Source organism: Squalius cephalus (genome assembly GCF_949319135.1).
Source record: "Squalius cephalus genome assembly, chromosome: 14".
Taxonomy (NCBI): domain Eukaryota; kingdom Metazoa; phylum Chordata; class Actinopteri; order Cypriniformes; family Leuciscidae; genus Squalius; species Squalius cephalus.
The window spans coordinates 23,963,978-23,978,204 of record NC_137135.1 but is presented as its reverse complement, the minus strand read 5'-3'; the positions used below and the strand labels follow the sequence as shown (position 1 = coordinate 23,978,204).

General features: G+C 37.8%; 1 protein-coding gene across 1 annotated transcript in view; it reads left to right on the top strand.

Annotated features, from left to right (window-relative positions):
* The window catches only part of glra4a (glycine receptor, alpha 4a), a 42,716-nt gene extending 28,786 nt beyond the window's left edge, over window positions 1-13,930 (top strand). The window contains exons 5-9 of the mRNA XM_079893449.1: window positions 702-784; window positions 4,464-4,601; window positions 4,846-5,060; window positions 8,676-8,825; window positions 12,990-13,930. Coding sequence (XP_079749575.1) covers window positions 702-784; window positions 4,464-4,601; window positions 4,846-5,060; window positions 8,676-8,825; window positions 12,990-13,283 — 880 coding nt within the window. The 3' untranslated portion in view covers window positions 13,284-13,930. The remainder of the gene's footprint in view (window positions 1-701; window positions 785-4,463; window positions 4,602-4,845; window positions 5,061-8,675; window positions 8,826-12,989) is intronic.
* The last annotated feature ends 297 nt before the right edge of the window (window positions 13,931-14,227 follow it).

Here is a 14,227-nt window from a genome sequence, read left to right as displayed (position 1 = left end):
TAAACAAGAGTAAAGAAAAGATAGTTTGCTCTTACTAAGAAGGCATGTGATAAAAACTGAGCAATTCACACCACATTTAGGGATTCACTTTGTAATCACAAATCAAAGGGAAAAAGTGTACGACCATAGATCTGTACTCATGCGGAGACAGTATAAACTGGGATTTTGATTAATGGTGCGTTCTGAAATTGTAATTCTGCCTCTACTACACTAATTATTCATGCATAAATAAAAACTCATGTTGCTCCAAACCTTTGTGGAACACAAAAGAAGATATTTTAAAGAATGTACTGGTTGTTTTATAGATGCAATTTCAATTACTGGGGTCTAGAGCTTTCAAGGTTAAATATTATGAAGTATCATAAAAGTAGTCCATACAACTTATGCACTATATTCAAAATCTTCTGAAGGTTTTTTTATTTTTTATTTTATTTTTTTGTAAAATGTAATTTTGAAGCTTGAGGCGTCGTCCTTCACTTTAATTCTATTGCAAAAGAGTGGTCAGATATTCGAGACATGAGGGCCAAGAAACAAGAGTAAATAATGACAACTAACTTTTTTCAACTATCTTCTTTGCTTCTGCTTCTCCTCCTCAGTGTTCCTTGCTAACTATTTTTTGGTCTCTCTCTGCCTTTTGTGGTTTCACTCTTTCTACTGACTATTCCTCACTTTCTGCTTTCCTGTTTTGCGCTCTGTCTCAGGCTAACACTCATCCTGTCTTGTCCCATGGACTTGAAGAATTTCCCAATGGACATTCAGACTTGTACCATGCAGCTAGAGAGCTGTGAGTACTCTTATTCTACTCTTCATCTCTCCCTCCCCCATCTCTCCTCGCCTTCCCCGCTTCACACTTTGCTGCTTCCGATTCTTGTGACACTGTTTTAATAAATGCACGATAGCAATAGCCATGAAGTTGAAACGCAGTAAACGCATAACTCTACATGTTTCTCTAAAAGTCTCTTATGCTGACCAAGGCCGCATTTATTTGATCAAAAATACAGTTAAAACAGTAATATTGTGAAGTAATAAAACAATTTAAAATAACTGTTTTCTATTTTATTATAAAATATAATTTATTCCTGTGATTCCAGCGCTACATTTTCAGCATCCTTAAAGGGTAACGTTACATAACATGCACAGTTTCACCTAATCTCATGTTAATCTTGAGTACCTATAGAGTAGTGGTGCATCCTTAATATCTCAAAAAAGTGTTTAGTTTTATTATATTTAGAAAAGAAAAATACAGCTTTCCGATTCTCTCCGGAAAAAGCCGAGGTCCTGGAGGCGGAGCTATAGAGTCAAGCGGTAGTTCTTGATTTCCAGCAAAAGACAGAAATCTGATCCAGTTGTACTTACATGAATGGGGTCTTTTATCACTGGGACCGCTCCACGTTTTAATAGCAAACGATTTGCAAATCCAGCGTCGACCTGAGCCTTGTTAATAAAACATTCGTCACTGAAACGACCAGAACACACAACCGCACTTCCTACACTCCGTTGCTGCCCCGGAAAAACAAACTGCATCCACTGTTCCTGTAACACTGGGTTCTTTGGAAAACTGAACACGGTAAGCTTTCCCTCACATCCAAATACACACTTTTTTGGAGACATTCTTGAACAAATCCTATGCAGCGCTGCCGATGATTTCCTGTTGAAGCGCGTTGATGTGCGCGGTCTCGCTCTCCTCTGGTCGACGTGCGCGCGGGCGAGCTTTTCCGGGAGAAATGCTCATATAAGGAGTTGCACTCTGATCTACGTCATTAGATCCACGATCTAAAAAAAACCAGCCGAAACTTGTACCAACCCGGAAGTAAGATTTTCAGCATAGAAATTCTCCGTTATTCGTCCAAAATATTTTTTTTAAAACTTTGCCCATGTTTAGCTTGAGAATCTATCTCTTTAATACTGTAAACAACTCTGAATACATGAAACACCATTGTACCCCCCCCTTTAACTCCAGTCTTCAGTGTCGCATGATTCTTCAGAAATCAATATGCTGATTTGGTGCTCAAGAAACATTTATCATTATTATCATCATCACAGTTGAAAACCATTGCACTGCTTAATTTTTTTGTGGAAACTCTCTTTTTTCAGGATTCTTATAGAAAGTTGCTAACCCCTAACTTTTGAATGGTAGAGCATATCATGAACTGTTGCCATTTATATCCTGTTAAGACGGGCAATGACAATTAACTTTTTTCTTTTTCTACTTGTGAGCCCGATAACCCTGAGCATTGTGGGATTTGAAAAAAAGTGTAGAAAAGCGATTACTCAAAACAGTTTTCTATGTCTCACTGCACAAAAAAGAAGAAGAATCGGCAAAAGGAAGTTTCAATGATACAGCATCCTCATTTTAAAAATGTGTGTAGTGTCTAGTGCCCTTCCTTATTACCTTGATAAAAGGAAGAGGCAGGCAAAGAAATAGATAATTCACCACCCCAGTGCCCTGAGAGCAGATAGCATCTTAACTCCTAGAACCAATTTAAAGGATATCAATAATGAAACTTTCATTTTGTGTCCCCTTTATTATGTGGCCCACCTCATTTGCCCAAGAGGCTTTTAATTCCACATCCCTAAGACAAAAGAACTCCCCTTTCTAACCACAAGAGGAGCCAAATGAGATATCCATGTAATACAGAAATGCACTGCAGATGCCACTTAGCTTTACATCTGGATTTGCCTTTTGGATTATTTGATTTATGTGTGGTGACCAAAGGCAGCACCTCTACATTAAGTGACTCATATGGTTTAAAAGATTTAGGGGACACACTACAAGATATTGTTTTACTGTCCTTTCTGCGTCCTCTGTATGTCTACAGTATTTATTCAATGAGTGGAAAAAGCCCTCCTCTGTAGCCGCAGTTAAAATCGCCCTCTTCTAAGGAGTGGGGTCAGACAGAGTGAGACACACACAGGAAGACGGGCAGGTTTACTGTCTAACAAAAGCCGTTACTGAGGGCATAATCATTTCCGATTAGTCAAGAGCACCTTTTTAGGGCTTTGAAAGGGCCCGCTGAACACCGTTTTGACGAGTGTTGGGACATTGCCGAGGGGTGGGATCACCTTGTCTGGGAAGGACACATCCAGGTAGAGAAATCTGATGCTGGAGTGTTAAAGCCAAGGTGTAAGCAAAAAAACAGAGGAGGAATAAGTTTGGGGCAAAGAGAATATGTTTGGGGCACTTGGTATGCAAAAGTGTCAAGGGAAGATATGTGGAAATACAAGTGGAAAAGCACGATGACAAAGGCACAAAAAAAAAATGAAGCAGAAAGTAGACAAATGGAATATTAATGTAAAGTTTAGTATAAAGGCTTCATAAATGAATGTTTTTTAGGTATTATACTATATATATTAAAATATATTATATTATATTATATTTTTTAGATTAATTGGTGCTTTTGTGGATTATAAAGGGCACAAAAATCAATTATGCTTACATGACCAAGAGTGACCATGGAACGCATAAAGAAAGTCTTTATCTGAAATTTACAGTACACCACTGTTCAAAACTTTGGGGTCAGTTTTTTTCAAAAACACTAATACTTTCATTGAGCAAGAATGCATTAAATTGATCAAAATGTGTGTGTGTGTGTGTGTGTTTCTGTTTCTTTGACCTTTGCATTCAAATAATCCCCCCCCAAAAAAATGCAGTTTCCACAAATTACTGCACAACTGCTTTTAATATAGATAATAATAAATAAAAAATAAACATATCAGACTGATTTCTGAAGGATTATGATGCACTGAAGAATATATTGCAAATAATACCTTTTTTATATTGACAATTGAGGCTAGAATAGGCTAAATAAAATCCTTTCTCATCTTGGAAATACATTCATATTTCTTGTATTAGTCTGAATGCAATGTTTGGAACCACACCAAACTTTTCAAAGACACCATGACATTCAAGGACTTTCAGTCTTCATGCTTTTTTCATTGGTTTGTTGTTTTGAAGACGGAAGGGGACGGGGAGATTTGTGAATAATAGATGTCTTAGTAAATCCCTGAGGGTCTCTGATAGACATCAATATTATTCAGATTTGTCAAGTATTCTACACTGTTATTGCATGCTTCATGCATTTTTAATAGGCCCCTAATCTCAACGTGTTCTACAGAGAGAGACCTGTTAGAAATGATGTGGGGGATGTGAAAAATTTGAGGCAAGTAGCATGGATAAGGAAAAAAATAATATAAGAAAGACAGATTTCCAATTAATTTGCTCAAATACTTCATGTTGGTCATATGTCGGATGTAATAATCCAGAGTATATAAACATCTTCACTATACAAAGGTCTGTACCAGATATTCAATCTATCAATCTACCCCTTTGGTTTGTTGTCTGTCAGATGACCTTTTATGCAGTGTACAAAGTATGGGATGAGAGTGGAAGCTTGACAGTTGCAATTCACACTTTTATGCACAGATATGCATTTTTCTATTTCATTCTCTATCCCTTTTCACAGTTGGCTACACCATGAACGATCTGATCTTCGAGTGGCTTTCTGATAGCCCAGTGCAGGTGGCGGATGATTTGACTCTTCCTCAGTTTTTACTAAAGGAGGAAAAAGATCTTGGCTACTGCACTAAGCATTACAACACAGGTACACGTTCCACTACAACCTTCACGCATATCAAACAATATTCTATATTAAAAAAATCATCATATACTGTACACTGTTGCAAACAGAATTGATTTCAAGGTCCTCTAATGAATTTTTAAAGGCATGTATGGTGTTGTCCATAAACCAGCGATATGACAATAATAATTAACCAGGTGTAAACAACAATACATTAAAAGTTGCTATACATAGTTACTTACCTATGAAACTCTTTGTGTTCTCCCAGGTAAATTCACCTGTATTGAGGTGAAGTTTCACTTAGAGAGACAGATGGGCTACTATCTCATTCAGATGTACATCCCCAGCCTGCTGATTGTCATTCTGTCTTGGGTGTCTTTCTGGATCAACATGGATGCTGCCCCTGCTCGGGTAGGCTTGGGTATCACCACTGTGCTGACCATGACTACCCAGAGCTCCGGTTCACGAGCCTCTCTACCCAAGGTAACATAACCAAAATTACTCAGTTCTAAGAGAAAAAAAAGAGAAACATTTCAGAAACCAGTGCACTTATTGGATAATGTGTGAAATAATGAGACAATCAATGAACACGAGAGCAGAGAGAGGTGAGAATAAGCTTGCCTATTTTATTAGTGACTATTTTAACTATTAAAAGGATGTCGAAGAGCACTTGCTTCTGTTTAAAGATTTGTTCGCAAAAAAAATGAATGAATTCTGTATATTAAAAAATTTATATTATTTTTTTGTTTGTTTGTTGTGTTGTTCTAAACACGATTCCTCTCAACGAATTCCAGTTCCTTAACGGTTACATAAAGGGGGGGGGGGGGGGGGGGGGGGGGGGGATGCAATTTTTACTGTCCTCAGTAATCTGTTGCCAAATTATAATTTCAGATTTTACATTAATCAGAAATCAGACTACTATTAGATCAGCACTGCGTTTTTTAAAAGCATCGTCGTGAACTAATTTGATCACAGAGACAATTGGTGGCAAGGCTCTACGATCTACTTAGGCTTACAATGCTTTTGGGAACGCATTTTTGTCCATTCTTTTATGCCCTTCCCTCGCCATCTTCTCTCCGCCTTGTTTACTCAGATGTACGTTATTGCTTACGTTGCACGAGTGTCCACTACTGGCGGAACCCTTGCAATGTGTTCAATGGAACGCTCTAAGCCCTTGATCACAGGAATCTGCAGTTTTTTTCCTTATGAATTTGTTTTACGTTTTACGCAAAAATTACACAAACAAAAATGGTAACAATACAATACATTATGACAGTGTAAAAAAAACAAGTAATAAAAACTCAGTGAGTGTTTTAGCGCAATTTTCTGACGTCATGGTATCACAACACTAAGAGATAGTAAATCTTTTTATGGTTTTTTTTTTTTTTTTTTTTTTTTTTTTTTTTTTGTGTGTGTGTTCCCGAGATTAGACCTTCCTTAACATAATGCCGAAAACCCGAAGTCTCTAGGTGGTCTGGTTGAGGAGGAGATAGAAGTGCAAGATTGGTGCGCACAGACAGAACAGAAATCATGAGTTAACAATCGCAATTTTGTCCGTAGGAAAATTGCGCTAAAAACAGTCAGCTTTTAAGGTAGCTACAAGTATTATGCGGTTAATTAAGCATTATCTGCTGTGACATCACAATCGTGTTGCATTGTGGTCTATGGATCTGCCTGAAGTGTACATATTAAGTAGACTCGCTCAATCGGTCAAAATCAAGGGGTCGAGGACCTGTCCAAATAAACCTCCCTCGCCCGGCCCTGTCTAAAATGGCATCCTAAGCACTCAGGGTCTTCCTATGAGTCCACACTTTCGTGACGTAACACAGCTTTGACTGTCCGGAAGAAGTCTGCTGCAGAGCTTGCTTCAGTGCGGGCTCAGCAAAAGTGCGAAGCGAGGGCGCATATCGGCCACAAAGGGGGCGGTCGCAAGCAACCTTCTGACACCTAAATTGACATGGGACACATACAGTCTCATGGGCCCTGTCCCAAATGACACACTTCATATGCACTTAAGGTCTTGTGGACTTACAATGGTTGTCTACGAGACCGTAGGGTGTCCCATTTGTCATTTTAGGTTTAAGGCGAGACACGGCAGGCAAAATCATCAGGGGTTTTTTACTGGTCAATTTTGAGATTTTTGGATATTTGTCTTCAATAACATGTCTTCTTTCAGACTTCCGAAGTCCGAAATGCACATTTAGGTCTTTATTTTACTACACTTTGTCTGTTTGCGTCTGTAGATTTCTCATAAATTCAACAAAAGTTGGCGTTCTTAATCAACATGCTGCTCCGCGATCGCTGTCTGCTCCCTGTCATCACATACACCGCTGGAAAGCTCTCTCTCCTGTACAATGCTGTCGGATCCAAATATGGTCATTTCCTTTTTATCAGCAACCAATCGTGAAAGTAAAAGGGCTGAATGCGCAATCTCATTGGCTGATGATAAATCTTTAAAGCCCGTTTTCTCAAAATGACTTTTCTCTCATTCTCCAAGTCCGAAATCTCCATTTCAGTAGCACCTATATACACCAAACTTTCCAGTCTTGTACCTAGTTATATTATGAAGACATTTACAGAGGGATTTGTAAATATATTATTCCTAGCCTGATTTATATAACATTTTATTCCAAAAAACATGTCGAAAATATTTTTTTTAAGGCTATTGACAGTATATTCTGATTTACAGGATAACAAAAGTAGATATCCATAAATCCCTCTGTATTTTTTCCCCCATCTAATATGTGAACACAATGAAAAAATTATTTTGAACCTGGCTTTATTCAATACTCAGATTTTTAAAATATATGCAAATTAGCGCATATTTAATTAGGTATAGCCTATTTTGCATATTTAAACATTAAATTACAGAAAACTTGTAATACATTTTTTTTCTCATCTTAATGTAGGTAATCAACTGGGAAAGTTTCATGGTAATATCTGCTAGTTAAAAATGTTACCCTATTCACCTAGTGTCTCGCCTTAAAAAGGGTGCTTGCAAACTGTTCCTCACATAAAGCTTTATTATGGCTTCAGATAACTTAATTGAGTCATATAAAGTACTTTTATAATACTTTTATGGTGCTTTTTGGTGTTTGGCAGCCTGAGAGGACAGGATTACTCTTTTACATTACATTTTGTGAATTATAACTTACACTTTTAAAACAATATAAGTGAATGAAAACAGAATTTTCATTTTCAGGTGAACATAAATAGGTTTAAATAGGTCTAATAAACATGTGACTGGTTGCAATTATGATTTGGGGTATTCTTTCAACTTTATTCCGATTAACTTAAATGTAAGTTAGGCTACAACAATGCATTGCTTACTTTTGATTACTTTGATTACTTTTTTGAATCAAAAACGGTCACTTACATGATTCCTGTATATAAGAACTAGAAAAATATATATATTATTGACTCCTAGAGCTGGTTCACACATGTAAACATGCAGTAGGTAGACCTACATGTCTGACCGCTGCGCCACGTCTAGCTGCTTTTTCGTCGTCTGGCGCATGGGCTCGCGTTTTTGAACGCTTTCGGTGTGAATGAATGGTCACTGTTTGTGAACCACTTAAGCCACATCAGGAAAAAAACACAGGAAAACCCGCCACTCTTGTCAGGTCAGACGTAGTCAACGTGCACGCGCACGTGCTGCAGAACAAGGCGACCTACTGAGAAATAACACAGAGGTTTGACATAAACTTGACATTTGTGTGAACCTAGCAAGAAAAAAATAGATTGGATGTTTGTTTTTGTTTGTTTTTTACATGAATTGAACACAAGTTAAACATAAACTAAATGTAAATTAAACATGTTAACTTAATTGTATACTTGCACTGACCACGTTTTAAATTATGAAATGGTTTTTTTTCGTTCTTTTTTGCCTATATTTAGCCTACTTGTTTATAAATGTAAGCGCTTTTTAAATATTAATTCAAATAATGTCCTCTTCAGATGTAGCCCTAATGCCCTATGTAAAATATGCTGTTTTGATTGGCTTATGAAAAGTATGTCCAAAGTCAACACAACCTCATTATTCCTAGCAATGCCATTATTGATTATCTATTGATGTTGCTCTGACCTTGTGCATCCCAGGTGTCCTACGTGAAGGCCATTGACATCTGGATGGCCGTTTGTCTGCTGTTCGTGTTTGCTGCATTGTTGGAGTACGCAGCAGTCAACTTCGTCTCAAGGCAACACAAAGAATTCATCAGGCTGCGCAAGAAGCAGCGAAGGCAGAGAATAGTAAGTGCGATGAACACACTCGCATGCACATACACACACACACACACAAACAAATACAGGCTGTTCTGTCACCCTGGATTACACTTTAACTCGCATCTCTTCTCATTGTGCTCAGCCACATCCAAATACTGGCAACGGCCACACTACAGCTGGCTGTCACATCTCGTGTGGGGGAATTCAGATCAGGCTGTTTCCATAGTGAGCAGTCCCACGTGTTGAGCCCACCATTTGTGCCACCTTGTAAAGCCTCGCTACAGCCAATTTCCAAAGGCCAACAACCTGCTTCCTGATCCGAGATCACAGACACTGCCTGAAATGCTAAAAAGAAGCTTCTAAACGAAAAGCTTAGAAAATGCCCCCAGGGCTTCGGAGAGTCAAATCACTCTTAACACATGAAATGTGTTTAACAGATTTTAAATCTAATTTCTATAAATTCTGCAATATAAAATTATTGACTAGTAAATATCAAAGCCCAACAATCACATTTAAAACTGTTGGCTAAAACATCTAGGGCACTTTCCGAGCTTGTACAAAAGCACTTGCTGTCCAAGCTCACAGTGCTGGAGATTTACGAGTGTGTTCGCTGAATCTGAATCAATAATGAGAGAAAAATGAGAATAACTCCTTTTAAGAATGAGCGAGTTCTCCTCCCCCTCCTGCCTCGGAGATCTTGGCGGCTATTACTCTTTGTCCTGTTCTCTCCCGCCAAGAAAGTCTCTGGTCTGAACGATCAATCTGGGTGGTATCGATGCATGGGTCACTGGCTGAGAGAGCTGTTAGGCTGATGGACCAACTACTGGCCAGGATAATCAATACAACAAATCCTTGGCTTCATCTTGCCTTAATAACACTATAGACAAATTAGGCCACATTTTCCTGCTCAAGAAAACACTAACAAATGGGTCGTGAGAGGATCGTGCCTGTTTTAGGGACATATTTTCAAAATTACCAATTGTGAGTTGCCTGAATGACTGGTTAACTATTGGATGTAAGATAGCCCTGTTTAATTACACTGGTTTCAGATTCATGGGATGCATTGCTTAGGGGGGTTTAAATAAGACACATTGCCAGTGTTATTTCAGTATTATTTATACTAATATATTATTTGATATTTTGAATCAGCTTTAATATTTTTGTGTACTTTTTCCATTTACATATATACATATATATATATATATATTAATTGTTTTAGTTAACAATAACCACAATGAGCGTTGCTGCGTTCAAAAACATCTAGTTGGAGCACAATGAAATGGAACAGACTGGAGGTGCCTCGATGCATTTTTAAAAGTTTAACTTTATTTTTAACTTGGCACACGTCCTAAAAACATCACAAACAAACAAAAAAAAGGAAAAAAAATTGCCACAATGGTAAAATACGTCTCTCCAACTGTGTAAGCCTGTAGCTGTACTTTAAAGGGGATGCAAACTGTTTAACAGCTAAAGCACCACCACGGAAATCTAAAAATCTAGATCAAGTTATCCCAGATCTTGGACAACTAGTCGATTAGTTAATCATTGTGACCCAGTAATAAGCTATTTGTGTCTGATTTAAACATCAGCATGAACATTATCCTCTTGTCTTAGGACTTTATCAAGTTTTGCTGTGACGGTCGGATTTAGCTTGAGTATGTGCACTTTATTGGAGTGTCCCTCATCAACCTGCAAAGAAGTGTACACTCATAAGCAGTGTTGCCTAGCAACGTGGATGGTGTTGGAGAGCAGCGGCTTGATAGCTGTTAAATTCTTGTTGAAGTATTTACACAGTTGCCAATATTAATGAAAATGAGTCTGCTCAGCCTGCCTAGAAATGTTATGGTTGAAAGTGCACTGAACTGTGCAAGATACATAAGAATGACAGATTGATGGATAGATGGATGGATGTGCTCTATTGATCCCCAGAAGTTAATTTAGGGAAAGAAAAAGACAGATGTTCCAAACTGTTATATACGAGGAACTAAGAAACAAAACATTTCATTCTTCCTTGATGGAGGTTCGAGCCAGGCAGCCTGCAGGAAGCTTTGACTCACTGTGGAGAGTGAACAAGCTCCCTGGGAACAGCACCAGCAAACTCAACCAGCACTGCAACACCTGTGCCAGGGTAAAAAAAAACATCTGTGTCCCCTATCTTATTTGCCCATGGGCAAACACTTGAGTCCCATAAACCCAGAACCCCCTCCGTCCTACTGGCCCAGTTCACAGCTGGTATGAATACACTTCATAAGTGAACCGCTTACAATTGTCGTTTATTCCTTATAGTAATGCATCTCATGTGACCACTTGATTAGAAATGGATGTTAATGCCAGATGTAAAACGGGACATTAGTATTCACATATTTTCCGTACCCCTTAAATGTGTACAGCGATTTAAATAACACCAAATTCCAACATGATCTCACGGAAAATGTAATTGTTACAAAGTGGCGATTTCATATGAATTCATGCAATGTGAATTGTACAAAAACGTATGATAAGTAGAAAAAAGTAAGCATGAAGATCCACCACTAACCCCACCCCTAAACATACCCGTCACTGGGGCGTCAGCAGATCATACAAAAATGGACGAATTCACACAAATTAGCCATCAATTCGCCAAAACGTAAAATATTATGAATTGCCATGAAATTTTGTTGGAAATTCAGCATATATGTATTTAAGCTAATTTTTAAATGATTAATAATAGCTAAATACATAAATGCACAGAGTATTGCTCAAGTGTGCTTATACCTCCACCTAGTATGGTTTCTTTTCTTGTGGCCATGTTGAGTGACCCTCATTGTGTAGTATTCACCCCTCAGTCCTCATACATATGGAACTGACTTGTTTCATACTGAAACGTTTTTGCAGCAGAGTTCTTTTTACACGCTAGACTCAGACTCTGAGTCTGGACACGGCCTGGCCATGATTAATAAGGTAAGCACTGACCCAAACTGTGTTCATAGGTGACTTTAAACTCACTTTAAATGGTGTCTTTATCTTTAACCAAACACATCATTAGTTCTAGGCATGTGATTGACTGGATTGTTTTTAGGTGCAAGCAGAGGATTTAATGAAGAACTAAACGAGAACTTAATCTTCTTATCCTCTCGAGGAAAGGGGTAATTTGTCAAAGATTGACAGATAAACTGATTCAAATGACTAATTTATTTGGCATTAGAGGCAAGAACTAGGCCAAAGTGCTACATGTGGAAAAGTAGACCAAGTAGAATACTAAAGAACATACAGTCTTCTTTATTGTCAGGAAACCATGCAGGAAGCGCTCTTGCGTCCATCTTTCCTGATTTTTAAATTGTCATTTAAAAAAATCATGATGCTGTGTCAAATTAAAAACCGTTCAACTGTAAAAAAAAAAAAAAAAAAAGGACAAAATTAAACATCTTGATGTATTTGTGTTTTGTTCCATTATGTTGAGCGCATTCTGTCTTGCCGGCAGATATACAACTGACATCGAACAACAACATCAAACTTGGTTGGTAACATAGTATGGATGGAGGAAAGAGAGAAAAATGCAGAATCCTTTCACTTTTAAGTAATTGTTCAAAACAGTCCGTTTCATTCTAGCGTCAGACAGAGGGAGGGAAATTGTCATGAAATAACTACATAATGACTTTTTTGGCACCGAAAAAAAAAAAAAAGAAAAAGGAAAAACTACACTGCAAAAAGTGATTTACTTACTCAGTAATTTTTTCATGTTTCCCAATATAAATATCTAAACATTCCTAAATCAGGATTCATTTACTTGAAAAATGACAAAATATTAAGAAATGTATCAAAATTAAGTGAGTTTATGCTTAAAACAAAAAACAAATCTGCTAAATGAGGTAAGAAAAATAAATGTACCTTACTGGCAGATATGGACCATGGTAAATAATAATAATAATAAAATAAATAAAAAAATACATATAAACTTGATTATAAGGGTTAGGCCTATAAAAAAAACAAGCTTATTTTGTGTTATAATAATATGATCCGGGGGGGAACAAAACATAAAAAGGATCTGAATGAAGCTTCATAGGTAGCATTCATAAAAGCAATGACTTTTGACTTTTTACATATCTACAGTTCAGTATAACTACCCCCTCTCTAAAAAAACTAAACCAGTATGTGAAATTTTCTTTGATGCCTGGCACTAAAAACACTAAGAATGCTTTTCTTCTGTTAAAGGAGGAAGAGATTGTTCGAGAAAGCCGTGGCTTTTACTTCCGTGGGTACGGACTGGGCCATTGCTTACAAGCTAAAGATGGGACAACTGTGGAGGCGTCCACCGTGTTCGCCCCACCACCCCCAGTGCAAGTGCTGTACGACGGAGACGCCATCCGGAAGCGGTTTGTGGACCGAGCCAAGCGAATCGATACCATATCCAGAGCAGTATTTCCTCTCAGCTTCCTCATATTCAACGTCTTCTACTGGATCACCTACAAAGTGCTGCGACACGAGGACATCCACGCCAACCTGTAATCGCTCCTGGTTATGCCACTTGTTCATATTACGGCTTCTTTTCTTTCCTTATATCTCCTAATTTTAAACAAAACCACCTGTCATACTCACACTAGAAGTGTATTTTAAAGGCATATTCACTCCAGAAATGCCGTCAGTGCTAAAACCATGTGCTCAGGTGTGACTTCTGGAATTTAAAGTGCCCACTTAGAGCGAAAGGGGCTCGTAGATGCAAATGCTGCTGTTGGGGACTTGGCTCTCCTCTCTTTCACATCTTCATTCGAGTGGATTGCACTAATAGCCAGTGCTATTGCCCTTATTTTGTAGGCTCCATTTGAGTTATTGGCTGAAAGATTCTGGGTTGGATAGAAAACGTTCACTTGAATTTTACCACAAGGCGCATCCTTGAATGAATGTTTTTGAAAACCTCAAAACAAATGTGTTTTTTACATCTTAAAATGCCAAACTAATGGGCTGTGAAGGGGAGGATTGGGATTTATTATTCATGGGTACAGTTACAGGGGAATGGTGTACTGTTTTACTAAATAATGAGATTATAAATATATATGACTGTATAAAGTGTATATATGCAGAGTTGTTCACAGACTGCAGACAGCACAAATGTGTATTTCTTTTTGTCTTTTGAATTTGAATAAATGGATATTCTACCAGGAGGTCAGAGTTGTTTTGTACTTTGGTGCACAAAATTACACAAAAGCACAAAAATAGGTACTCTGGTTGTTAAATCTGGATTTTTCCAGGATTGATGTATATTACAAACTCTGTTCATAGTCATTTTTCTGTTATTTTTCATTAACATTATTCATGCTATTTGGAAAACGTAAATATCTAAATCATTCCATCATCATGTGTTAAATCGTTTAAACTAATGCCCGAAAGAAACGGATGATTTGTGACGCTCTGTCACCCTGGCAGCACTAGGCTTTAATTGTCAACAAACAGAG